Consider the following 25,031-nt stretch of genomic DNA (forward strand, 5'->3'; position numbering starts at 1 on the left):
GCCCGATAACTTTCTGGCGCCCCCTTCTACGCTTGCCTTCTATTGGAATCCACTCCGTTACCCTCAAGGACCAGCGGTTATCTTGCCTTCGCATTAGATGCCCTGCCCTGCCCTGCCCTGCCCTGATTTCGACTAGGATGTCATCAACCCGTGTTTGTTCCCTCATCCACTCTGCCCACTTCTATCATTTTTCTTTCCATAGCACGCTGCGTTGTCCTTAAGTTAAGATGAACCATTTCATCAGCCTGCACGTTTCTACTGGCAAACTGCCATTCATGATCTGAGAGAACCTGCGACATACGCTCCACCTCATTCTTATTCTCCGACAAAGCACGACATTCATGTGACTATAACCGGATAACGGTCTCACTCTTTAACGTGCACTGCACGGTCTCGGTGACTCGTGCACCACGCATGGTTCACAGCTGTCTTGTAGTGCACGAGACTAACCGCTCAATGGATGGTTCACAGAATGCGAGGGTTTACTACTAGGGGTCGAACGGGTGTGCTACAGTTAATTTAATGCAGTACACGTACGGTTAGCTAGTCTGCAGTCGACATTGCTGTTCACCGCAGAACACGATACTAAGTGTTCAACTAAAGGTATCGAACCGATGGCAGGAAACTCGTAGCGTTGCTTTGTTGCCGCCGGCTATCGTATACAAGTGAGCCAAATGTGCATGCACTCGCAGGAGGCGCCGACTCCGACCAAGCCCGGGAGTCGCAAGGGATCCGTCGTCGCGTCTGGTTTGAGCCCCTGGGCGTCGCCAGCTCCAAGGGACGTCCACGGGCAGCCTTACGTGCAACCCGGCCGACCCAGGAGGACGTCCGGTAATGAAGCCTGCGCATGTGCGCGCGAAACGTGTCTACGCGGAGCTATAGATATACAGCACCCTAAAATGCAGGCAGATGTTATTGCGTCGTATCGCATGCGGCAGTATACGAGCGAGGCAGTGGCATAACACCGCTGCGAAATCGTGCATATTAAGAATCAAGGAGGATTTTAAGACGTAAGCCTTTCTTAATGGTTCATGAGTGGCGTTGACGGAAGTTTTGGACGGAAGTTTGTGGACGGAAGCGGACACGGGCGACGCCAGCGCCATATCCTTATAACGCACCGACCTGTCCTTTCATCTTATTGTGATCAAGGACCCCGTATGTTAGCCGAAACGTCAATGTTTTAGAGCGAGATCTCTACTCTTCGCACTACAACTTCCAAGGTCAAGCTTGGTGCGCGTTTGACCTTGAGCTGGCGAAGCGGAGCAAGTGACGTCATACCACGTGACTCGTTGTGGAGAGGCGCCGCAGCTGTGCCAACGCCTCGCCGCTGCTGTACCACGTGACCAGCGGGGTATAACAACTGCTTCACTGGCGCTCGGTCACTTGAGGAGCTCCGGACCGACTCCGGCGCCAAACCATGCGTAACCGTGCTGAACAGAGCTTTCGCTCGTATCACTAGGTTTAACAAGCGCTAAACTCTGCTAGCTTTTTTGTTCTTGTCCTAAGTTTTGGCGAGTGTACGTTTGTTGCCAATCGCTATGAATTCTCCTCGCTAGAAGGGATTCCGTCGAACGCTGAGTGTTATGAACCCCAGGTGATCGAAATTAATCAACCGGATCCATCATTTTACGGTGTTCCCCACAACTTGCACTGTAGCTTGGGATGTGAATATCAATTAACTGATCAATCAATCAACGCGCGCGCAGTGTGGGGCATGGTGCGGAACCCGTTCCTGCGAGTGGATGCCGCCAAAGAGCAGAACGCGGATACGCCATCGTGAGTCACTCGTCCTTTTGCGACATATTACGCAGAGCTGTATTAGTTTGCGTTGACGCCGTGGTGTCACGTCAAGCCTAGACAGTATGTAGTGGCGTTGGTATATGGGGGTACCGTGGTGTTATGTGTGACAACTGTTTGTGTATGAGTCACATGACTCATAGACCAGAAGTGACGTCACCAGACTGCAAATGAGATCAACTGAGCCGGAAGTGATGACAACAGACCGGAAGTTCATCGCGCTCAGGCGCCAAGTGCGCATTGCTGTTGCATCACACACGTAATGTAATTATTTTTCCTGGACTTTAGCTAATAGACTAAGATAGCATGAGCTAAAAGAGCTCACTTTCTATAAAGAAAAAAAAACGGGACATGTATTGCTTACGAAGGAAAAAAATCTTCGACTGTCAAAATTTGAGACCTTCCCGAAAATTAACTATATTAAAACCTATTCAGTCAGAAAATCGGAGAATGAAAACTCTAAAATATAAATTTTTGCGTTACTATGTTTCAGGTTCGAAATTTCCGGAGCCCTTCACTACGGCGTCCCTCATAGCCTGAGTTGCTTTGGGACGTTAAACCCTAATAAACTAAACCAATCAAACAATTATTCAAAGATAAAGATCATTTAATTTTAAATTTTCTGATCGGTAAACGAAAAGTTAGGCAGGGTATAACCACCGTTATAGCAAAAGGTCAAACGATAGCGTTTTGGCAATGGCCCGGGCCGAATTTGGAGGTTGCCATCGTGTCTGGCACGCTAAATTATGGTTGGAAATCGATTATGGTACAAATCGGCCAAGGTCAAATTTCAGGGGTGGCCTGGGCCACATTATTGGAATGGACCCGATCCAATTTTAGGGATCGCCATCGTGTCGGCCGCTGTCAGTTATTTTTGACATCGATTTTGGTCCAAATCTGTCACGGTCAAATCTCGGGGGTGGCCTGAGCCAAATTTGGAGGTCGCCATAGTGTCGGGAGCGGTTATGGTTGGACATCGATTTTTGTCTAAATCGGCCAAGGTCAATCTGTTGCTATGCTGTTTCTCAAGGTTAAACCAAGGTCAAATCAGGCACGGAATGATGAGCGACTTTTGCGTTGAGTAGGCTACCGTGACGCACTTGAGGTGTCCAACAACAAAGTGAACCAGTTATGTGCCTTTCCTTTTCTGAAAACCGAGAGATTTTAGGCCGCGAATAAGATTAGACTGGGAACTAGAATGTCTTAATTGCTTCGTGCAAGCCGGTCCTGGTTTTAATTTCAAACCTCCTTGTTCTGGACTCTCCAGTGGGTGTGACGAAGGGGTAAAAGCAATAACTGGCTTACTTGTTCGTGGACACCCCAGAAACGTGAACGAGTAAAAGGACAAACACGAACGCTGGCTGCTGGCAACTGTTTGGCCAGCGTTTTTTTTTTTATGGCAGGGCGAAATTGACGTGTCCACGAACAAAATGAGCCGGTTACTGCTACCTTTCCTCTCCCCAAAACCGACGGTTAGTTAGCCTGCGAAGTGACAGAGAAAAAACTTTCGTTCAAACCACCCATGTCTTGGTCCGTATTCTTGTGGGGGTGGGACTTAAGGTTTCTCCCCCAAGACGGTGAGCAGGCGATGCAGGAAACTTCCCCATGAGGAGGTGGTTTTGGCGAGTTGGACAACCCAGGCCTCTCACGTGGATATACTGCTAGAGAGCGAGCGATGTTTCGAGGTGTTGGTTCTTGAGCAGTTCCAGTATGTGTTAGCAAGCATTGGTATGTAGCAGATTAGCCTGGATTATACTAATTTGCTTCATGCGAGCGGGCGTTGTGATTTTGAAGCCGAGTTTCCGTACTGGTATCACGAAAGAGCTCTGGCTGTGCAGCTATCGCCCTCATGGGCCACCCATGACGATGATGATATCAACTTTATTTTCCACCAGATAAGGAGGCCCCCTACTCCCCGTCCCCGGCACGCAGGCCTTGGTGACGGGGGCCGGGACCTCCGCGATTAGAAGCAGCGAAGAGGTCTTGACTCCTCGCGGCTTCTTCCGCCAGGCGTATGGCTTGTTGCTGTGGAGCAGGGGCCTTGCTCCGCAGCAGGGCTTCTCAGGTTTCCCTACAATTTATATTTGCTTTAGCTCCTGGGGAGCTAGCGCATTCCCAGATTATGTGGTCGAGGGTCCCTCTCGCCCCACAGTTCTTGCACTTTTCGTTTTGTTTCTCATCTCTCTGACATCGAAGATGTGACGTGACTTTAAAGTTTTCGCCGTACCGCGCCGACAGCGGACACTCTGTGAACTCCGTGAAGAGCGTGAATGGCGCTACCATCGCTGAACAATGGTAAAGGGACTACAAGGGGAGCTGTAGCACAATTACCGGCCAAATATTGTAACTGAATGGTTTCACTCCGGCCCTTTGTAGGAGCGACCTTTACCACTACGTTTCCAATACTGGCCCAATCAACCGTGCTGCTTGGTCTTAAGGACCTCAGTGAAACCACCCACTTCCAATATTGGGCCGATTACGTGTGCTGTTTGGGCATTAGCTTACGCTGTGCTCTACAATTGTATTCCCACGCAGCACCATCATCGCGAATTGGAGCTCGTTCAAGCGCCGAGTCATCGCCGTCCTTGTGATTCTGTTCAGCCTGCTCGTCCTCTCCGCGGCTTTCTACCTGGTGATCGGTGAGCGGCCGCGACTTTCGTACATATGCGTACCCTTTGTCAAAAGCTTAGAGCCTAGTGGGGAGAAGGGTATTTGCTTCTGGGTCCCTTCGTAAGGTTAGAAATTCCGCGCACACTATAAGAGCCACACTCTGAACAGAAAAGGAATAAACTGTCCTCAGCGCACTCCCCTTTACAAGGCAGTTTACACCCCTTCACAAAGGAGCAAATTGTCCCTTTTATAAAGGGTGTTTACTCCCTTTTACAATGTAGTAAACTCCCTTTTCCAAAGGAAGAGCGCTAGAGGACGGCTTATACTCCTTCTTTATTCCCATTATTATCGTGTTTATAGCACAAACGTGAGAGGTTACTCGGGAAGAGTAACCTGGGTCTCACAAGACCCATCGATGCCAGCACCTGCCATCGCAAGGCAGGGGCGCGTCGCTTAACCGCTGCACCACTGCGTCAGGATTGGTATGAGGACTCCCAGGGATATATGAGTGTAGCGAATGACGAATCCTACCGGAGTACAAGTCTAAAACGATGCAGTACCACGCGGGCTTGCATAACATGATATCAACCAAGGTAAACCAGTTCAAATCAAGCGAAACCACAGAAAGTCAAAATAATGGCTAACCGTGCTAGCACACGATAATTCGTGATTAGTCCCAAGCTAAACCATGTGGGGACCTGCCCCGCTCGTCCCCTGTGGTTGGCTTCCCCGCGATGCACTCTCCCTAACCTAGTTAGTTAGCGTAATGAACAAGGAAGGGAACTAAAACTCCACAACCGTCCGTTTTTTTCTTTTTCCCACAGGCCCGCTGATGAGCCAAATGACGCAGAAGCCGGAGACTACCCGCTTTGTGCTCGCCACTCGGCAGGGTGCGTGCACACTTTCTCAAGTTAGCGCACGTGCTTCACGCTAGCGGTGAGCACGGTCTCGAACAAAAGAAGAGACAGTGCGCTGACCAACGTTTCGACAAGACAACTTGGTTGGTGCGTCTCGGCAAGACCGCTAATCGAAACGTTTGTCTGTGTACTGAGGCGTCTGTCCATCCCTCTATTCAGAGTTCGAGCTTCAATCGCGTCTTTCCTCGACAATCGTGAATGATTGTGTTGCGTGACATGTTTCTTTCTTAGTAATATGCCCACAGTTCAGGAGGTTTAACAGCCTCCTGTAAATGATCACAGAACCATCGATCACTGAACTCAATAATAATCGATAATAAGCGAACGCTAAGCCTTCCGTTTCCCACTGCCCCAACTTCTGAAAAAAAAAAGAAAATCGATGACGAAATCTACCAAGAGCCGTAGAAACTTGCGTGAAACATAGGATATTTTACAAGTGCACTGGATTGGGCACATGCTGAATTTTTTTTTACCTACCAAATTTCCAGTGGAGCCTCAGGTACTGCTTAAAGTATTACCCCTGAATCTGACAGAGGCACACCTACAGAGTTCGAGAAATCAACGGTCGTTGGCTCATTGCTCGCTGAAAGCACTCCTTGACCGAAGCAACACCTAAACGAGCGGAGGCACCAAACTTTTGAAAGCGTTTTTTTTTTTTTTTTGCTTGGGAATGGTGCCCAAGGGAATATAGTACAACGTGGAATTCGCATATTCCATCTCCTACCTTCCTCCCTTCCCTTACGGCGCGCTTCAGGTGTCCGCCGAGATATGCGAGTCGGATACTGCGCCATTTCCTTTCCTCAAAAACTGATTTACCAATTTACCAGCAGAGTAATAAATCATTTTTTTCAGAAGTCATCTGGGTTTCAACCATTTCAACAGCCGAACAACGGCTATGACGGAAAAGACTAGTTGAGATCAAGTGAGGCATCCAAAATCTGCGGTATAACCGCTTCTTGTTCATTCTTTTTGTCATTCTATAGAATGACAAAAAGAATGAACAAGGGTTATAACCCTTGCAAGGACTTGCATAAAAGTTGGTGTGTATTAAAACAAAGAAAGCAGCGATCGTACTGCAATTTTTCTGTCTCATGTGACCCCAAATTATCTGTTAGCCACAGCCGTCGTTCGGCTATTGAAACCAGAACAGAAACAGCAAGATATACAGCTTCCTGGCGCAATCCAGGTGGTTGTCGGCCCCGCCGCGGTGGTTCAGTGGTCAAGGCGCTCGACTGCTGAGCCGAAAGGCGCGGGTTCAATACCGGCCGCGGCGGGCGAATTTCTATGGAGGCGAAATTCTAGAGACCCCTGCACAGTGCGATGTCAGTGCACTTTACAGAACCCCAGGTGGTCGAAATTTCCGGAGCCTTTCACTACGGCGTCCCTCGTAGCCTGAGTAGATTTAGAACGTTAAACCCATTTGAAACAAACATTAAGCAATTTCCGAAACACTTTGCACCAAGCACAACGATATTAATCTCCAACCTTTTTTTATTTGCAGACCCGGACTCGGAGGGGAGGCCCAAACCCCGCTTTGGGAGTGAGTAATGTGAAATGAGTCCATGTCTTCCGCTTGTGGCAGTAGAAGTATAAGCACTGAGAACTATGCTTAGACGAACAGAAACAAAGCGAAAAAGCTACGTCTCGCTAAAATGGTTGCATTGCCAGTTATGAACAAGCTTGCATCGAGAATACTTCGCCATTTCAGTTCCACCTTAGACATCCGAATAAAAAAAAGCTAAACTAGCTACAGTCTAGCCCGGTTATAACGAAGTCGGCGGGAATCGGAAATCACTTCGCTATATCCGCTATTTCGTAATATGCGGACTGCAAAAAAAAAAATGCAAACATCGGCATACCGATTTATTGCCGCTGAAAGAAGTCGTCCAGCGTCCCCTGAACACGTTTCGCGAGTGCGGACTTCGCTGACGCGAAGCGGTCACGAAATATAAAAAGAAGCGGAACAAGACAGGAAACCGTGATGGCGTCAATGCGGGCAGAAAACAAGTGACAATGGCGTCACGCGCGATCTCAGTAGCGTTCGCCGTGCTCCCAACCTGGAACAGTGCGACACTGCGCTCAGTTGTCCGTTCACCAGCTAGATCAAGACGAATAACTCTGTCCTTATAAACAGCATACAACGATCCGCGATAACGATAAAAATGAGCCACGCTTCCAACATGCACAATGCATCCGCGCTTTCTCCCTGCCTTGCGCACCGCGGCACCGACATAAAACAAAGCGCGCGCTGCCACACCTCCTGCAGACTGCAGTCCAGCCGTGGCGCTGACTGCCTGGGAGAAATAGAGAACCGCGATTGGCCAAGACGGCCGCTCTCTGCGACGTCATCGAAAAAAAAAAAAATCGCCTCTGTTCTTTTTTACATTTTTCTCCTGCGCGGCGTGCTCTACCGCTCTACGCCGTTCAAGGACGGCGCAACACGAGACCGGCGTGCCATGCGATGCAGTGAAGCAACCTTTCGCTCCGCAGGAGAGCAGACGACGCCACGAAAGGACGCCGTCAGCCGAATTTTGCTCTTATTTTGGCGGAAAAAATCGCCTCCAGGACGCAAAAATGTGTTGATTGCCAGATTATTTTTCGGTTGGTATTAAATCTCTTCGTTATATCCGCTGACGCGCTCTTATTTACTTCGTTAAAACCGGACTCAAAATGTATTGAAAATGCAAAAATGGGAATGGGAAATTGAAATCCCTTCGTTATAACCGCTATTTCGCTATAAGTGGCTTCGTTATAAACGGACTAGACTGTACCAGGCTTTTTTCCTCCGACGTGATGGTGGGGCAGGAAATCCCCCTCCTTCAGACAGCCCTTTGCGCATGCGCGCCTCTTCTCCTCCAGCCCCACTTGTTGAAAACAAACCGCCAGCTCTTACTGCGCGTGCGCAGTTCTTGTTGGTGACAGGCGCGCGCGACAGATGGCGGCAGCTGTCAATCACACACGACACTTCGCAGGCACAGCTGGCTTCTCGTGGAATCGGGTCACACCTGCGTCGCCCACATGCGTTTGTTTTCAACCAGTAGCAGACGAATTTTCGCCGCTCTCTAGATGGCGCCACATCTTGAGAAAAATGCGGATTGGCTCTCCCACTAGTTGACAGCAGTGGTGTGACCCCCACGCAGAGCCCCGGAGCCGTCCCCGTGTCGCGGTCGAGCAGAACGGATGCGTGCGAAGCTTCGCCAACTGCAGCGCCCACGCGGGGGTCTCGTTCACGGCGTACCGATGCACGCGTCCCGGGGTGTGCGAGTCGTGGAAGCCCTACGAGCACTGCCTCACGGGCGGCGCGCGCTTCGACACCATGAACAAGTGCCGACGCGCTTGCCACAACGGTACGACTTGCGTCTACTTTATCTGCGTGTATACAGACGTGCACCTACAGAGTTATGACGTGCGCTCAACTTAGGATTACAAGCTCGCAGTCGAGTATTTTTAGGCTTATCCGTAGAGTTGCCATTTTCATCCTTAAGAGTATAGACACCTAACTTTTGGGTGCGTGTTTTCTTCTTTGTAATGAGGCGTAAGACATTATTATACACGGATTACTGTGTGGAATCCTCCTAAGACAGCTAAATAATTTACAATCGAATTTCCTTCTCGTGCTGTTTCGGTTTCAACAGTCGAACGATGGCTCTGACGTCAAAGAGAGGTTATAGGCCACGCGATACATGAAAAACTGCAGTATAATCGGTGCATCTACATACGTTGTGATTCCCACTTTTGAGGAAGGCTAGTTTCGGCCCTTTGATGAATAAAAACGATGAAGCAGCGAATATACCGCAGTTTTTACATGGCTCACGCGATCTAAAACCTCTCTGACGTCACAGCCAACTACAGCACCCAACGTGAAAAATTGGTAAGACGAGGTCACTAGGGCCAGTGACCTTTGGGATCGTTCGGAGGAGTTGGGAAGCTTGTAGTGCGCTTAGTCAAACTGTGCCGCTGTGCAGGGCGCTGTACACCGCTTTAGTTAGCCGTTTGAAGGAAGCACGTCCATGGGCGTCCAGAAAGGGGGGGGGGGGGGGGCCGGCCCTCCCCTGGAATTACGGATATTATTTATGCACTAGTTTCTTTTTGGTGCTAACCTACCGCCGCCCCCATCCCCGGACATCGGGTGCCTCCCCTCTGGAAAAAGTTCTGCGGACGCCCTTGAGCCCGCCTTCTCCATCACAGCTGATATGCTCTGGAAGTCGAGTGCATCCTGCTTCTGTCACATCAACGCTTGGCAGGTGGTGCGGAAGGGTGACAATGAGACAACACGACACACCGTGTCACGTTAAAGCAATTTCTTGCACCAATGTTAAGTCATATCTTTGTATAGTACACTCGATTCGCACTTCGTTGTGTGGAGAAATTTGTCCACAAACTCCCAAGACCACTAACTATAATACGAGACGAACGTCGTCTGCATTCTTCCGCGAAGTATGTGCAGTTCCCGTTGCTAACATATACTGCAAAATAACCGCCACTGACTCTAGGGGCCCCCTGCGCCGTGGCCGAGGCCTGCCCGTGCCGGGGCGACTACCGCACCGCAAACTACGTGCACCGCGCCGGTCACGGCTGCCGTCGCCTCGCCGACCACCTCTGCCTGGAGCAGCCGGCGAACGGATTCGCCACACTCGCCCTCTGCCGGCAAGAGTGCGGCGCCCAGGGACATAACGCCACCGGTCAGTGCGTACGGCACTATAGCCGAGCGAAGTTTCACACACAGCCCTCTTTGGTTGTTTTCCAAGAGTGCACCCTTCGGCCATTTTTCACGGCGAGGTCCAGGTGTCCATCCTCCATGCATATTTACCGCGCCTTTTTTCCCCTATCCTTCTCTCCTTTCTCGAGAGACTTGGGCTCGTTACACGTGGTAAATGGATACTAAACGAAGTGAAGCCCTTTTGGTGAGGCTAGTTGCAAGACTTTTTGACGGCCCTACAAGTGAACACCAAGCATACTTTGGTTAATCCAGACAAAAATGTGTATGCCTGCAGATACGCACTTGTAGCTCACTGCACAACTTTAAATAATTTCCTACTCATCACGACACTTTCGTGTTAACTAGGTACGCCGCCTAGAGTGAATTCGGCGCTGTTCCGAGGGGGCATTCTTCTACATGGATCGAGATAGGCATCATTCAACATATTACCTCAGAGGACACCTACTCCCTTGTTCTACAGAAAACGCGCAAAAGCACAACGAAAGTGCGGAAATTGCGTAATGCCTATATGCACTCCACTGTTCCACCATCAGCCTATGGCTACGTGAACTGCAGGCCAAAGGCCACTTCTCTCCGATTAGCCTCGCTTAACCTTACTAAACGATCTGCTTATGACACTCAACACTGCTGTCCCTCATAATTTTCACGAGTTACATGATTACCCATGCATCAAGGATTGTACCAATGGCACGAAACGACTTCACAGCTGGCTCTGGTGCCCGGACTTGCAGGTCGGTCCAGCGCCCGGTGCCGTTCGAAGGCGTCCACGCGGCCATGCAGTTTGCAGGACCGACAGCACCGAGTCTTCTGGGACGGTCACGCGTGCAGGCCCTGGGACACCTCGGTGTGCCCGCCCGACGCGCACCGTAACCGGCAAACTTGCCGTCGACAATGCGTCGAGCAGGCCTACCACAGCGGCGCTTCAGTCACCAGTGGCTAATTAGAGGATTGCGTACTGCCAAGACGACCGAAGATACGAAACACACGACTGTAGATAATACATTATACAAATCACGAAGGGCTGGTTTTGGACTTTCCTTCTTGATGTGGCACACGCAGAAAAAATTGGATTACACTTAACCTTCAAGAGTAGAACGCGATGGCGTTATTGGCAGTAGCGAGAGGGGGAGGGGGTACTTCCTCTGCAGACAAACGGGATCGCAGCGACCCCCCCCCCCTGCCAACTCCGTGACAGATGGAAACTTTACACGAGACAGACCAGACCTAACGTCAAAATCGGGTCACTTCACCAGGTGGCGGCACACTCGGCGGCCCAGCCATATGGCCCAGCAGTGGGTTTACAAGTCTCTTTCCCCGATTAGTCATGCCCGAATCAAATATTACACATCCATACATCACAGACATATACATGCATACAACTGTTCAAGTACAAATGAACAACATCAGAAATGAGTTGCATTACCTAATTACCATTTTAGCATTCTCATATTTAACTAAGCAAGCATTAGTATGTCTAAGACATCACATTAAGCCACCGGAGGCTCGTTGCTAAGGCCAAGTCATGTCAGGTGAGGAGCCATAGCCCATTCATGCAGCTCTGCAAAATGCACTGATCGTTGTATTGCACCGCACACAGTGCGGCGAAGCACTAGCGATTCCCATCACTGTCGTACAAACATTTGCCTTGCAGTTGTTACCGTCTTGCAGCAGCAGCCGAGTTGTCTTAGTCAGCTTAGTCAGTAAACAACAGCTTGACTGCTAAAATTGATAAATTCGACAAGCATTTTAGCGAAAAAAGGCGGATAGCATGTTTTTTTCGCGATTTATTGCCGTGTCGTTGCACCTGGCGGCCGCTCGTGGAAGCTGCGACTAGATGTCATAACACCCGGGCGTCCGTTGTTCCCGCAGGAGCCTGATTGCCATCGCTATTCGCGGGTTTTCCAGTTTTGCGTCGGCCGCTCGTCTTCTGTGTGTCGTCTGCTCACGGCATACACAGACATGGCAAGATGTTAATCGATGCTGTCTACATAACATAACCGTATGCACGCTTACGTGCGCCAAATGCAGCCATTTTTTTTCTGGAACTTACGCCATTTCTAACATTCTCACTTCAAAACAGTGTCGCGACGATGTTTAGACAAGTGGCGCCATCTGGTGGTTAGGAGGGGAACCATTGCTATCAACAAACCGACGTCCCTCTTAAGCCTAAAGGAGGCAGAATCGTCACTCGAAATAAAAAAGCGAAAGACTGGTGGCCCATTTATGGCCATTGAACGCCCTCAAGAAGGCAGTAACAACGACGAATCCAGTCCGGAGCGAGGCGTCATGCATCGAAGGGCGCCGCCATATTTGTCGCCGCGGGAATCTCTGCCGCGGTGGCGGATTCCGCTCGCTCTCGACGCCGAATGTCCGAGTGTGAACGCGCCTTTATCGCTTGGTCTACCAAAACTGCAGTGCGACATCACGCTTCGAGTGACGCTACCGGTTGCGTCGGACGAGGGTGTCATGACGTCACGCTCTTCACCTCGCGCCGGCCAGAAGGGCTTGGCGCGCGCTCATAAACCATCGAAAATAAAACCATCCACTGAAAAATATGCGCAATGACGACTGGATTTCGGTGTAATCACATTCCGAGAATCTATTTTCAGTTTTTGTTCAATTTTAAGATTTTGCTTCAGTATCCCTTTAATATTGTTTTTCATGACGCCTTGCCTTCACAGAGAAATGAGAACGGATAAAGACAACGCATTCAGTACGTCCACCTCTGTTCTGCTTAAATTAACAAGCGTTTGTGGTACATATAGTGTGCCAGTCTCTCAATCCACAGTTCCTTGGTTCGAATCTCACCTAATTCAACTGTTTGCTTTTAAGCACAATAACTTTGCATTATAAACAAAACGTTTGTGACCTATCCGAACAGGCTAGCACTAATTGGTTTTTGACTGTGCTGGTTCCGCGCGTTGATGGAGCAGCATACACATATGGGAAGCAAGAGCATGACCGCAGTGGGGTGTTTGAATTACCCGCATGAGGTCATGTGGTGCTTGTGAAGTCACAAACCGGTCAGCTATTCCTAATTTCAGTCATGCCGACACCAGTTTTTCTGCAACACTGGGCCTTCAATGCTATGCGTTAAAAGATATCTTGCGTTTCCACTACTGCCTATCCTGTCTGAATTTAGAAAGCAACACCAATGAATGTAAGACACTCAAACTTTCAGCTACCAAAGCTGATGAGGTAACTGCTCACTCTTGGGCTTCCCGCAAGCGAGGGTTTCTCTACTCTGTTCTCCGATGCAGACTCCACCCAAAAAAATCACCTAACACAACACACGCCTTTACGGACATCAACCTAAGCCAACAGCGGTACTAAGCCCATTCCCATATCTCTCCAATTAACCTCCGCCTGTATCAGCTGTGGCCACCCTATCCCCGCTAACTTCTTAATCTCTTCGCCCACCTAAATTTCTGCCACCCCCTGCTATGCTTCCTTCCCTTGTATCCAGTCTGTTACCTTTAGAGAGACTGTGAATTAATGGGAATATTATAGTGCGACAGATCTGAAGAGGTGGTCTTTGTGGGTATTTGAATCAAATTTGAAAGCTCTGCATGGATCCTAGAATTACGAAATAATTTTTTAAAAAATCTCTGCTCGCAGTAGCTCACAACAGATTAGGGAGACACCTCACCACACAGCATACGCGTCCCCTACCCTGATGACGTCAGTGGGCAGACTAGGCAAACCCTTGACCCTACAATTTAGAAATTAAAATCGTCTTCCGCAGTAGCTCTCAACCGATTATGGCGACACCTCATGCAACACCACAAGCACGACAGTGCACAGAAGAAGAGATCTGTACAGACACAAAACAATGTTCATTGAAATTCGGCCGCAGCGGCTGAATTTCGATGAAGGCGAAAATCTAGAGGCCCGTGTACTGTGCGATGCCAGTGCACAGCTTCCTGGACAGTTGCCCTGGAAATTTCCGGAGCCCTTCACTACGGCGTCCCTCATAGCCTGAGTTGCTTCAGGACATTAAACCCCAATAAAGTGGTAATGTAAAGGCTTTTAGTGCAAAACGACTAAGAAAGGACGGGGATAGAACACAGACACAAAGGAGCGCTACTCTCAACTAAATTTATTGCCAGATGAAACAGTCATTTTATACACTGGCTCCAGTACAGAATCTGCTCACATTCCGAAGACTGCGTACATGCGCACACGCCTGGTGAAGCTGTCGATCACACATCTTGTAAGATAATCCTATCTAGTAATTTGTACTCGTTAGAGTACAACTTCACCGAGGGGCTGCTGACACACACAGATCCCCTTTTTTTCCTGATGTGGAAAGCCTCTGTCAACACCCGAGAAGCCTCGTCATTGCCTCTTCCGATAACCCGTGTATCTTTTAGCAATGGCACGCATGTCCCTGCCCTATCACAGGATCTACAATGAACAGCCAAGTTTGTTCCGGTCCCCTGCTCAAGGCATCTTTCGTGTTCCAAGATGAACCAACTTGCCCAGCAGAACGTGTTACTGAAACCCCAATAAAACCAAAAAGAAACAACTAATGTTATCAATTTCAGGAAGCTCTCTACATTAGTTATATCGAGCATGAAACCAGTTTATTCAAAACACTCCGTAATATCTTTGGGTTGAAGGTTCTCGGATGAAAATGTCTTCAGGGCGGAAGCTTCCCACAAATCCAGATGGCAGTCATTCGGCACATAAAGCAGTTGTTTCCATGTTGCTGCCTCTGCTATTGAAATATTTTCAACAGAATGTTCATTGAAGAAAAGAATGTAAACTATTTGACTGGCAGTCAAGACTACATAAATTCCAAGCCATGAAATAACTTTTCAGTCTGGAACTGTATTTGGGCAAGCTCTCAGCATAGCATGCCTCTTGATCCTAGCCTGCAATACTAGCCCCCTGATGAGAACCCTTAGACGGCTTTTGGCGGTTTCTGTGGTATCTAGACTTTTGTGCCACCTGTATGCATTAAGCACTGGTCACATTTCGAACCAATAAAATTGAAGTGGTGTTAACACCACATGTTCACTGTTTCGAAGCATGGCCCTCAATCCTCCCGCATTTCTCTCTCTAGAGACTGACCTTGTTGAATACTTGATGCATTCTTTCTGAAGAGTCACACAAATCATCAAATAAAGCCTCGATAACAACACACACCTAGATGTTCTTGTTGTCATGTGAACCAAGCTGCTGCTTGAACTCGGGGGCATCCTAAAGCATTACTGGTATGGAGCATTAAATGGCTCAAATTCATCAGCATATTGTTTAGTTTACCGAATTTTAAAAACAAAAACAAGAAATGCCATACAGCCCCAATTATAAACTTCTAGGGACGGTGCGAAAGCATCGTATAATCCAGGTATATTACGATCACAAATCTCGGCAACGAATGCAGTAAATACACAGATTACTCTGGTTATCAAAATGTTTTTTTTATCCCACACATTCATGTTGCAACAACCTGTACTGAAACAGCGGTACCAAGAGGCACCGCTGTGCAGGTATTTCTGCATCAACAAGGCACGCGTGAGTTCCTGTGGCTGCATTTAACTGGAGGTCGGTCGAGTGTCCCTTAAATCCACGTTTTTGACTATGCACCAGAAATACGACTGCTCCGCATCTTCGACAACATTTTGCACCATGCAATGCCAAAATTGAGGCAATAAGATACGCAGCCCAATCCATCGTGCAACAATCCATAAAGGAAACCTGTCAATTCCTTACAATCGCGTATAATTTATCACAGACCAGTCAAGTCCAAATGCCATTCCCTAGGAAAGCTAGACACTGCCACCAGGGTATAAACTAGTACGTGTTTACCCTAAGTAACAGTTGCACTGGCTAGCACGGGGAACTTCTTTGCGTATCCTGCAAAGAAAAAAATCAATCCAGACACAATTCAGTGTAACAATCAGAATAGCCTATAATTTACGACACAGCAATCAAGTCCAAATGCCTCCTCATAGGTAACCTATACACTGCCACATCAATACAAAATAGGTGCTTACCTGAAATGACAGTTGCCCTGGCTACCACGGGGACCTCGCTTTGGTATTCTGCACAAGAACAAAAATTCAATCAGGGCACAATTCATTACAGTGGAACCTCGATTATACGTCCCCCGGTCATGCGGCGACCCGCATTTTACGACGAATTTGTGCGGTCCCGGCAAAACCCCCATAGAGACAATGCATTAAAAACCTCGGTTATACGACGCAAATTTTAGAAGGACCCCGCTTCGTACGACGGCTGGCTCGTACCGTCCGTCAAAAAAGGTCGTCAGCAAACGCAGGCCAGGATGTACCGTATTTTCGCGATTCTAAGCACCCCCCCTATTTTCGGAAAAAAATTTCTGAAAAAAAAAAAAACTTTGCATGCGAATCTATACTCCGTTTCATACATCAGGTGCAACGCTGTCAAAGCTAGCGCTCTTTTTTGCGCAGCCTGCATCCGTGACAGAAAATAGTGCGTTGCTTGTGGTGAGCGAAAAATAACAAATGCATTGCCGACAGGCTTCGTGGGTAATTTGTCATCAGCGTGACAAAAAACGATGATATTGCGAATGAATCGGTCGAGATCTGTGATTTTGCATTTTGCGCGTGTCGTCTTTTTCCATTTCACGTTTTCGCTGTCCCCGCTGGCCGCCGTGTTTACTCTTTCTGTCCGCCTCCCTTTTACTTTTGAGAAAATGGCGTCCAGCTCAGCGGCGTGACGACACTTTGGACCAATCTGAAACGCGGACAAATACGCCTTGCTCGTCGGTAAATTGGTTTTTGAGGAAAGGAAATGTATCTGTCATATCTCGGTGGACACCTAAACCTCGCCGTAACGGGAAGGGAGGAAGATGGAGCGACGCGTTAGACCGCACGGCCACAAAACAGCACGGAGGGATACACCTCTCTTTATTTTTTTCTGCGGACTACTTCCGTAGCCTTCACCGCGTTGCACATGATGTATGAAACGGAGTATAAGCACCCCCGTTTTTGCGCGGAAGAGAGCGTTGCCGAGGCCGCCAAGTGTACTTGCTCTCTTTTTCGTCGAGCCTGTGCAGTCGGAGTCCCAAGGAGGCGCGGCCTGCGTGTTGTCGTTGTGACTGAGAGAAGGATGAAAAGGAAAGCGCACGGGCCCGCCTACTGGCGTGAGCCAAGCCACCACCGCTGCAGAGGAGAGTTAAAAGATCAGAGGAAAGATAAAGAGAAAAGATAAGACGCGCGTCCCAGCAACAGATGCGTCTGCAGGAGCCGACGCTGATGAAAAAACAGATAAGCGGGCGAGGCCGCGCTCGCCCAAGCGAGGACAGCGGCGTCCACGGCGCTTTTTGTAATGGAAGTAATGGATGCTTGTGCCCCACGATAAAACTTCCGAAGTGGACAACGATGCAGAGGTTTGCGCTCCCATTCCTAGTTACGCGGACGTGTTGCAGAGCGTCGACAACATCCGGCGCTTTGCTTGCGCGCGCGACGATGTTGGCGACCTACTGCCCGACGTGGCAGCCCTTGAAAAAAGTTGATGCGCCGAGGTTGAGCAAAGGTGCAAAAAAAAAAATAACCGATTTTTTTTAAACGGTAATAAAGATTTTTTTGCAAATCTGTTTCAAACAAATGCTGGGTTTTGTCTTTTTTAATCTGATTGGCGTACTTGCCGCGGGCTTGAAGCCGGTCAACAGTTTTCGGCGCAAGGCCGAGCGCCACTGGCCGCATTCTTTGATTTTCGATTATACGACACCCGGATTATACGACGGTTTCGCGCGGTCCCCTGAACGTCGTATAATCGAGGTTCCACTGTATGTAGCAATCGATAATGAAAACCTGTTGACTCCAGAGAATAGCGTATAATTTATCACAGAGCAATCAAGTCCAAATGTCTCCTCATAGATAAGCTATACACTGCCACACCAATACAAAATAGGTGCTTACCTGAAGTGACAGTTGCCCTGGCTACCACGGGGACCTCGCTTTGGTATTCTGCACAAGAACAAAAATTCAATCAGGGCACAATTCACACTGTAGCAATCGATAATGAAAACCTGCTGACTCCTCAGAATAGCGTATAATTTATCACAGAGCAATCAAGTCCAAATGTCTCCTCATAGGTAAGCTATACACTGCCACATCAATACAAAATAGGTGCTTACCTGAAGTGACAGTTGCCCTGGCTACCACGGGGACTTCGCTTTGGTATTCTGCACAAGAACAGAAATTCAATCGGCACAATTCACACTGTAGCAATCGATAATGAAAACCTGCTGACTCCTCAGAATAGCGTATAATTTATCACAGAGCAATCAAGTCCAAATGTCTCTCATAGGTAAGCTATACACTGCCACACCAATACAAGGAGGAGGAGGATATAGAAGAGGAAAGGCAGGGAGGTTAACCGAAATAATAATCGGTTTGCTACCCTACACGGGGGGAAGGGGGTGAGGGGATAAAAAAAAGAAAGAGAAAGGAGAGTAACAGAAAATTGAAGTCACTATAAAACGTCACTGTTCGTTAAAGTCACAGCCTATCGTGCAGGCCAGAAGTTCTCAAGAAGCGGAGCAGTGCCTTGCAGGCCTTCTCCGCCGACGACCGCCGCGGCCAGGGGCCTAGAATCTTCATTTCCGTGAAAGGGCGTGTATCTAGGCGCTCCAGCGCACGGCTGAGAGACTGCCTTTCGGTGGTGTAGGCAGGGCAGTCACAAAGAATGTGGGTTATGGTCTCGTCTTGCCCGCAGATGGAACATGCAGGACTATCAGCCATACCGATTAAGAATGAGTAGTGATTGGTGAACGCTACACCAAGCCAGAGGCGACACAGCAAAGTTTCTTCTCGTCGTGGTAGGCCTGATGGTAGCCGGAGCTTCAGGTCTGGGTCCAAGGATTGTAAACACCAATACAAAATAGGTGCTTACCTGAAGTGAAAGCGGCCCTGGCTACCACGGGGACCTCGCTTTCGTATTCTGCACAGGAACAGAAATTCAATCAGGGCACAATTCACACTGTAGCAATCGATAATGAAAACCTGCTGACTCCTCAGAATAGCGTATAATTTATCACAGAGCAATCAAGTCCAAATGTCTCCTCATAGGTAAGCTATAAACGGCCACACCAATATGAAATACGTGCTTACCTGAAGTGACAGTTGCCCTGGCTACCATGGGGACCTCGCTTTCGTATTCTGCACAGGAACAGAAATTCAATCAGGGCCCAATTCACACTGTACCAACCAATAATGAAAACCTGCTGACTCCTCAGAATAGCGTATAATTTATCACAGAGCAATCAAGTCCAAATGTCTCCTCATAGGTAAGCTATACACTGCCACACCAATACAAAATAGGTGCTTACCTGAAGTGAAAGCGGCCCTGGCTACCACAGGGACCTTGCTTTCGTATTCTGCACAAGAACAGGAATTCAATCAGGGCACAATTCACACTGTAACAATCGATAATGAAAACCTGTTGACTTCTCAGAATAGCGTATAATTTATCACAGAGCAATCAAGTCCAAATGTCTCCTCACAGGTAACCTATACACTGCCACACCAATACAAAATAGGTGCTTACCTGAAGTGACAGTTGCCCTGGCTACCACGGGGACCTCGCTTTGGTATTCTGCACAAGAACAGGAATTCAATCAGGGCACAATTCACACTGTAGCAATCGATAATGAAAACTGGCTGACTCCTCAGAATAGCGTATAATTTATCACAGAGCAATCAAGTCCAAATGTCTCCTCATAGGTAAGCTATACACTGCCACACCAATACAAAATAGGTGCTTACCTGAAGTGAAGTTGCCCTGGCTACCACGGGGACCTCGCTTTCGTATTCTGCACAGGAACAGAAATTCAATCAGGGCACAATTCACACTGTAGCAATCGATAATGAAAACCTGCTGACTACTCAGAATAGCGTATAATTTATCACAGAGCAATCAAGTCCAAATGTCTCCTCATAGGTAAGCTATACACTGCCACACCAATACAAAATAGGTGCTTACCTGAAGTGACAGTTGCCCTGGCTACCACGGGGACCTCGCTTTGGTATTCTGCACAAGAACAGAAATTCAATCAGGGCACAATTCACACTGTAGCAATCGATAATGAAAACCTGCTGACTCCTCAGAATAGCGTATAATTTATCACAGAGCAATCAAGTCCAAATGTCTCCTCATAGGTAAGCTATACACTGCCACACCAATACAAAATAGGTGCTTACCTGAAGTGAAGTTGCCCTGGCTACCACGGGGACCTCGCTTTCGTATTCTGCACAGGAACAGAAATTCAATCAGGGCACAATTCACACTGTAGCAATTGATAATGAAAACCTGCTGACTCCTCAGAATAGCGTATAATTTATCACAGAGCAATCAAGTCCAAATGTCTCCTCACAGGTAACCTATACACTGCCAGACCAATACAAAATAGGTGCTTACCTGAAGTGACAGTTGCCCTGGCTACCACGGGGACCTCGCTTTGGTATTCTGCACAAGAACAGAAATTCAATCAGGGCACAATTCACACTGTAGCAATCGATAATGAAAACCTGCTGACTCCTCAGAATAGCGTATAATTTATCACAGAGCAATCAAGTCCAAATGTCACTCATAGGTAAGCTATACACTGCCACACCAATACAAAATAGGTGCTTACCTGAAGTGAAAGCGGCCCTGGCTACCACGGGGACCTCGCTTTCGTATTCTGCACAGGAACAGAAATTCAATCAGGGCACAATTCACACTGTAGCAATTGATAATGAAAACCTGCAGACTCCTCAGAATAGCGTATAATTTAGCACAGAGCAATCAAGTCCAAATGTCTCCTCATAGGTAAGCTATAAACTGCCACACCAATATGAAATACGTGCTTACCTGAAGTGACAGTTGCCCTGGCTACCACGGGGACCTCGCTTTCGTATTCTGCACAGGAACAGAAATTCAATCAGGGCCCAATTCACACTGTACCAACCAATAATGAAAACCTGTTGACTCCAGATAATAGCGTATAATTTATCACAGAGCAATCAAGTCCAAATGTCTCCTCATAGGTAAGCTATACACTGCCACACCAATACAAAATAGGTGCTTACCTGAAGTGAAAGCGGCCCTGGCTACCACAGGGACCTTGCTTTCGTATTCTGCACAAGAACAGGAATTCAATCAGGGCACAATTCACACTGTAACAATCGATAATGAAAACCTGTTGACTTCTCAGAATAGCGTATAATTTATCACAGAGCAATCAAGTCCAAATGTCTCCTCACAGGTAACCTATACACTGCCACACCAATACAAAATAGGTGCTTACCTGAAGTGACAGTTGCCCTGGCTACCACGGGGACCTCGCTTTGGTATTCTGCACAAGAACAGGAATTCAATCAGGGCACAATTCACACTGTAGCAATCGATAATGAAAACTGGCTGACTCCTCAGAATAGCGTATAATTTATCACAGAGCAATCAAGTCCAAATGTCTCCTCATAGGTAAGCTATACACTGCCACACCAATACAAAATAGGTGCTTACCTGAAGTGAAGTTGCCCTGGCTACCACGGGGACCTCGCTTTCGTATTCTGCACAGGAACAGAAATTCAATCAGGGCACAATTCACACTGTAGCAATCGATAATGAAAACCTGCTGACTACTCAGAATAGCGTATAATTTATCACAGAGCAATCAAGTCCAAATGTCTCCTCATAGGTAAGCTATACACTGCCACACCAATACAAAATAGGTGCTTACCTGAAGTGACAGTTGCCCTGGCTACCACGGGGACCTCGCTTTGGTATTCTGCACAAGAACAGAAATTCAATCAGGGCACAATTCACACTGTAGCAATCGATAATGAAAACCTGCTGACTCCTCAGAATAGCGTATAATTTATCACAGAGCAATCAAGTCCAAATGTCTCCTCATAGGTAAGCTATACACTGCCACACCAATACAAAATAGGTGCTTACCTGAAGTGAAGTTGCCCTGGCTACCACGGGGACCTCGCTTTCGTATTCTGCACAGGAACAGAAATTCAATCAGGGCACAATTCACACTGTAGCAATTGATAATGAAAACCTGCTGACTCCTCAGAATAGAGTATAATTTATCACAGAGCAATCAAGTCCAAATGTCTCCTCACAGGTAACCTATACACTGCCACACCAATACAAAATAGGTGCTTACCTGAAGTGACAGTTGCCCTGGCTACCACGGGGACCTCGCTTTGGTATTCTGCACAAGAACAGAAATTCAATCAGGGCACAATTCACACTGTAGCAATCGATAATGAAAACCTGCTGACTCCTCAGAATAGCGTATAATTTATCACAGAGCAATCAAGTCCAAATGTCACTCATAGGTAAGCTATACACTGCCACACCAATACAAAATAGGTGCTTACCTGAAGTGAAAGCGGCCCTGGCTACCACGGGGACCTCGCTTTCGTATTCTGCACAGGAACAGAAATTCAATCAGGGCACAATTCACACTGTAGCAATTGATAATGAAAACCTGCAGACTCCTCAGAATAGCGTATAATTTATCACAGAGCAATCAAGTCCAAATGTCTCCTCATAGGTAAGCTATAAACTGCCACACCAATATGAAATACGTGCTTACCTGAAGTGACAGTTGCCCTGGCTACCACGGGGACCTCGCTTTCGTATTCTGCACAGGAACAGAAATTCAATCAGGGCCCAATTCACACTGTACCAACCAATAATGAAAACCTGTTGACTCCAGAGAATAGCGTATAATTTATCACAGAGCAATCAAGTCCAAATGTCTCCTCATAGGTAAGCTATACACTGCCACACCAATACAAAATAGGTGCTTACCTGAAGTGAAAGCGGCCCTGGCTACCACGGGGACCTCGCTTTCGTATTCTGCACAGGAACAGAAATTCAATCAGGGCACAATTCACACTGTAACAATCGATAATGAAAACCTGCTGACTCCTCAGAATAGCGTATAATTTATCACAGAGCAATCAAGTCCAAATGTCTCCTCATAGGTAAGCTATAAACTGCCACACCAATATGAAATACGTGCTTACCTGAAGTGACAGTTGCCCTGGCTACAATGGGGACCTCGCTTTCGTATTCTGCACAGGAACAGAAATTCAATCAGGGCCCAATTCACACTGTACCAACCAATAATGAAAACCTGCTGACTCCTCAGAATAGCGTATAATTTATCACAGAGCAATCAAGTCCAAATGTCTCCTCATAGGTAAGCTATACACTGCCACACCAATACAAAATAGGTGCTCACCTGAAGTGAAAGCAGCCCTGGCTACCACAGGGACCTTGCTTTCATATTCTGCACAAGAACAGCAATTCAATCAGGGCACAATTCACACTGTAACAATCTATAATGAAAACCTGTTGACTTCTCAGAATAGCGTATAATTTATCACAGAGCAATCAAGTCCAAATGTCTCCTCACAGGTAACCTATACACTGCCACACCAATACAAAATAGGTGCTTACCTGAAGTGACAGTTGCCCTGGCTACCACGGGGACCTCGCTTTGGTATTCTGCACAAGAACAGGAATTCAATCAGGGCACAATTCACACTGTAGCAATCGATAATGAAAACCGGCTGACTCCTCAGAATAGCGTATAATTTATCACAGAGCAATCAAGTCCAAATGTCTCCTCATAGGTAAGCTATACACTGCCACACCAATACAAAATAGGTGCTTACCTGAAGTGAAGTTGCCCTGGCTACCACGGGGACCTCGCTTTTGTATTCTGCACAGGAACAGAAATTCAATCAGGGCACAATTCACACTGTAGCAATCGATAATGAAAACCTGCTGACTCCTCAGAATAGCGTATAATTTATCACAGAGCAATCAAGTCCAAATGTCTCCTCATAGGTAAGCTATACACTGCCACAAAAATACAAAATAGGTGCTTACCTGAAGTGAAGTTGCCCTGGCTACCACGGGGACCTCGCTTTCGTATTCTGCACAGGAACAGAAATTCAATCAGGGCACAATTCACACTGTAGCAATCAATAATGAAAACCTGCTGACTCCTCAGAATAGCGTATAATTTATCACAGAGGAATCAAGTCCAAATGTCTCCTCATAGGTAAGCTATACACTGCCACACCAATACAAAATAGGTGCTTACCTGAAGTGACAGTTGCCCTGGCTACCACGGGGACCTCGCTTTGGTATTCTGCACAAGAACAGAAATTCAATCAGGGCACAATTCACACTGTAGCAATCGATAATGAAAACCTGCTGACTCCTCAGAATAGCGTATAATTTATCACAGAGCAATCAAGTCCAAATGTCTCCTCATAGGTAAGCTATACACTGCCACACCAATACAAAATAGGTGCTTACCTGAAGTGAATGCGGCCCTGGCTACCACAGGGACCTCGCTTTCGTATTCTGCACAGGAAGAGGAATTCAATCAGGGCACAATTCACACTGTAACAATCGATAATGAAAACCTGTTGACTTCTCAGAATAGCGTATAATTTATCACAGAGCAATCAAGTCCAAATGTCTCCTCATAGGTAAGCTATACACTGCCACACCAATACAAAATAGGTGCTTACCTGAAGTGAAGTTGCCCTGGCTACCACGGGGACCTCGCTTCCGTATTCTGCACAGGAACAGAAATTCAATCAGGGCACAATTCACACTGTAGCAATTGATAATGAAAACCTGTTGACTACTCAGAATAGCGTATCACAGAGCAATCAAGTCCAAATGTCTCCTCATATGTAAGCTATACACTGCCACACCAATACAAAATAGGTGCTTACCTGAAGTGAAAGCTGGCCTGGTTACCACGGGGACCTCTTTGGTATTCTGCACGAGAACAGAAATTCAGTCAGGGCAAAATTCACACAGTAACAATCTGTGAAAAAAATGTGGTTAATTCCTCAGAATAACACGAACTTTAGCACAATAGCATCAAGTAATAGTTACTCTGAAGATGCTGCCAACATATCAAGTATAGAAGTTTTCACTGACATATTTGGCATGCTTTCGAT

At 47.4% G+C, this 25,031-nt stretch overlaps 1 protein-coding gene and 17 non-coding genes across 18 annotated transcripts; 1 reads left to right on the top strand and 17 right to left on the bottom strand.

Moving 5' to 3' along the window:
* The first annotated feature begins 4,182 nt into the window (after nucleotides 1-4,182).
* On the top strand, nucleotides 4,183-11,011 carry LOC149332172 (uncharacterized). The gene is made up of 6 exons (XM_089557118.1): nucleotides 4,183-4,436; nucleotides 5,232-5,297; nucleotides 6,826-6,864; nucleotides 8,465-8,671; nucleotides 9,818-10,006; nucleotides 10,776-11,011. Exons 2-6 carry the CDS (start codon nucleotides 5,240-5,242, stop codon nucleotides 10,982-10,984), a joined length of 702 nt encoding a protein of 233 aa, XP_089413244.1. The 5' UTR covers nucleotides 4,183-4,436; nucleotides 5,232-5,239; the 3' UTR covers nucleotides 10,985-11,011.
* A 7,057-nt stretch (nucleotides 11,012-18,068) lies between these two features.
* LOC149332173 (small nucleolar RNA U54) lies at nucleotides 18,069-18,133 on the bottom strand. The gene has a single exon (XR_016285353.1). It is a non-coding gene; the product is annotated as a small nucleolar RNA U54 (small nucleolar RNA).
* Nucleotides 18,134-19,044: 911 nt separating this feature from the next.
* On the bottom strand, nucleotides 19,045-19,109 carry LOC149332174 (small nucleolar RNA U54). The gene has a single exon (XR_016285354.1). It is a non-coding gene; the product is annotated as a small nucleolar RNA U54 (small nucleolar RNA).
* Nucleotides 19,110-19,262: 153 nt separating this feature from the next.
* Nucleotides 19,263-19,327, bottom strand: LOC149332175 (small nucleolar RNA U54). Its single transcript, XR_016285355.1, has one exon. It is a non-coding gene; the product is annotated as a small nucleolar RNA U54 (small nucleolar RNA).
* Nucleotides 19,328-19,698: 371 nt separating this feature from the next.
* LOC149332176 (small nucleolar RNA U54) lies at nucleotides 19,699-19,763 on the bottom strand. The gene has a single exon (XR_016285394.1). It is a non-coding gene; the product is annotated as a small nucleolar RNA U54 (small nucleolar RNA).
* Nucleotides 19,764-19,916: 153 nt separating this feature from the next.
* Nucleotides 19,917-19,980, bottom strand: LOC149332177 (small nucleolar RNA U54). Its single transcript, XR_016285364.1, has one exon. It is a non-coding gene; the product is annotated as a small nucleolar RNA U54 (small nucleolar RNA).
* Nucleotides 19,981-20,133: 153 nt separating this feature from the next.
* LOC149332178 (small nucleolar RNA U54) lies at nucleotides 20,134-20,198 on the bottom strand. The gene has a single exon (XR_016285357.1). It is a non-coding gene; the product is annotated as a small nucleolar RNA U54 (small nucleolar RNA).
* A 152-nt stretch (nucleotides 20,199-20,350) lies between these two features.
* Nucleotides 20,351-20,415, bottom strand: LOC149332179 (small nucleolar RNA U54). Its single transcript, XR_016285366.1, has one exon. It is a non-coding gene; the product is annotated as a small nucleolar RNA U54 (small nucleolar RNA).
* A 1,024-nt stretch (nucleotides 20,416-21,439) lies between these two features.
* On the bottom strand, nucleotides 21,440-21,504 carry LOC149332180 (small nucleolar RNA U54). Its single transcript, XR_016285351.1, has one exon. It is a non-coding gene; the product is annotated as a small nucleolar RNA U54 (small nucleolar RNA).
* Nucleotides 21,505-21,657: 153 nt separating this feature from the next.
* LOC149332181 (small nucleolar RNA U54) lies at nucleotides 21,658-21,721 on the bottom strand. Its single transcript, XR_016285365.1, has one exon. It is a non-coding gene; the product is annotated as a small nucleolar RNA U54 (small nucleolar RNA).
* Nucleotides 21,722-21,874: 153 nt separating this feature from the next.
* LOC149332182 (small nucleolar RNA U54) lies at nucleotides 21,875-21,939 on the bottom strand. The gene has a single exon (XR_016285358.1). It is a non-coding gene; the product is annotated as a small nucleolar RNA U54 (small nucleolar RNA).
* Nucleotides 21,940-22,526: 587 nt separating this feature from the next.
* Nucleotides 22,527-22,591, bottom strand: LOC149332183 (small nucleolar RNA U54). The gene has a single exon (XR_016285363.1). It is a non-coding gene; the product is annotated as a small nucleolar RNA U54 (small nucleolar RNA).
* A 371-nt stretch (nucleotides 22,592-22,962) lies between these two features.
* Nucleotides 22,963-23,027, bottom strand: LOC149332184 (small nucleolar RNA U54). Its single transcript, XR_016285359.1, has one exon. It is a non-coding gene; the product is annotated as a small nucleolar RNA U54 (small nucleolar RNA).
* A 153-nt stretch (nucleotides 23,028-23,180) lies between these two features.
* LOC149332185 (small nucleolar RNA U54) lies at nucleotides 23,181-23,245 on the bottom strand. Its single transcript, XR_016285360.1, has one exon. It is a non-coding gene; the product is annotated as a small nucleolar RNA U54 (small nucleolar RNA).
* Nucleotides 23,246-23,616: 371 nt separating this feature from the next.
* Nucleotides 23,617-23,681, bottom strand: LOC149332186 (small nucleolar RNA U54). Its single transcript, XR_016285352.1, has one exon. It is a non-coding gene; the product is annotated as a small nucleolar RNA U54 (small nucleolar RNA).
* A 152-nt stretch (nucleotides 23,682-23,833) lies between these two features.
* LOC149332187 (small nucleolar RNA U54) lies at nucleotides 23,834-23,898 on the bottom strand. Its single transcript, XR_016285361.1, has one exon. It is a non-coding gene; the product is annotated as a small nucleolar RNA U54 (small nucleolar RNA).
* Nucleotides 23,899-24,050: 152 nt separating this feature from the next.
* LOC149332188 (small nucleolar RNA U54) lies at nucleotides 24,051-24,115 on the bottom strand. Its single transcript, XR_016285393.1, has one exon. It is a non-coding gene; the product is annotated as a small nucleolar RNA U54 (small nucleolar RNA).
* Nucleotides 24,116-24,268: 153 nt separating this feature from the next.
* Nucleotides 24,269-24,333, bottom strand: LOC149332189 (small nucleolar RNA U54). Its single transcript, XR_016285362.1, has one exon. It is a non-coding gene; the product is annotated as a small nucleolar RNA U54 (small nucleolar RNA).
* Between the last annotated feature and the right edge of the window lie 698 nt (nucleotides 24,334-25,031).

This window comes from Amblyomma mixtum, chromosome 8 (assembly GCF_055824585.1).
Source record: "Amblyomma mixtum isolate Tamu chromosome 8, ASM5582458v1, whole genome shotgun sequence".
Lineage (NCBI taxonomy): Eukaryota > Metazoa > Arthropoda > Arachnida > Ixodida > Ixodidae > Amblyomma > Amblyomma mixtum.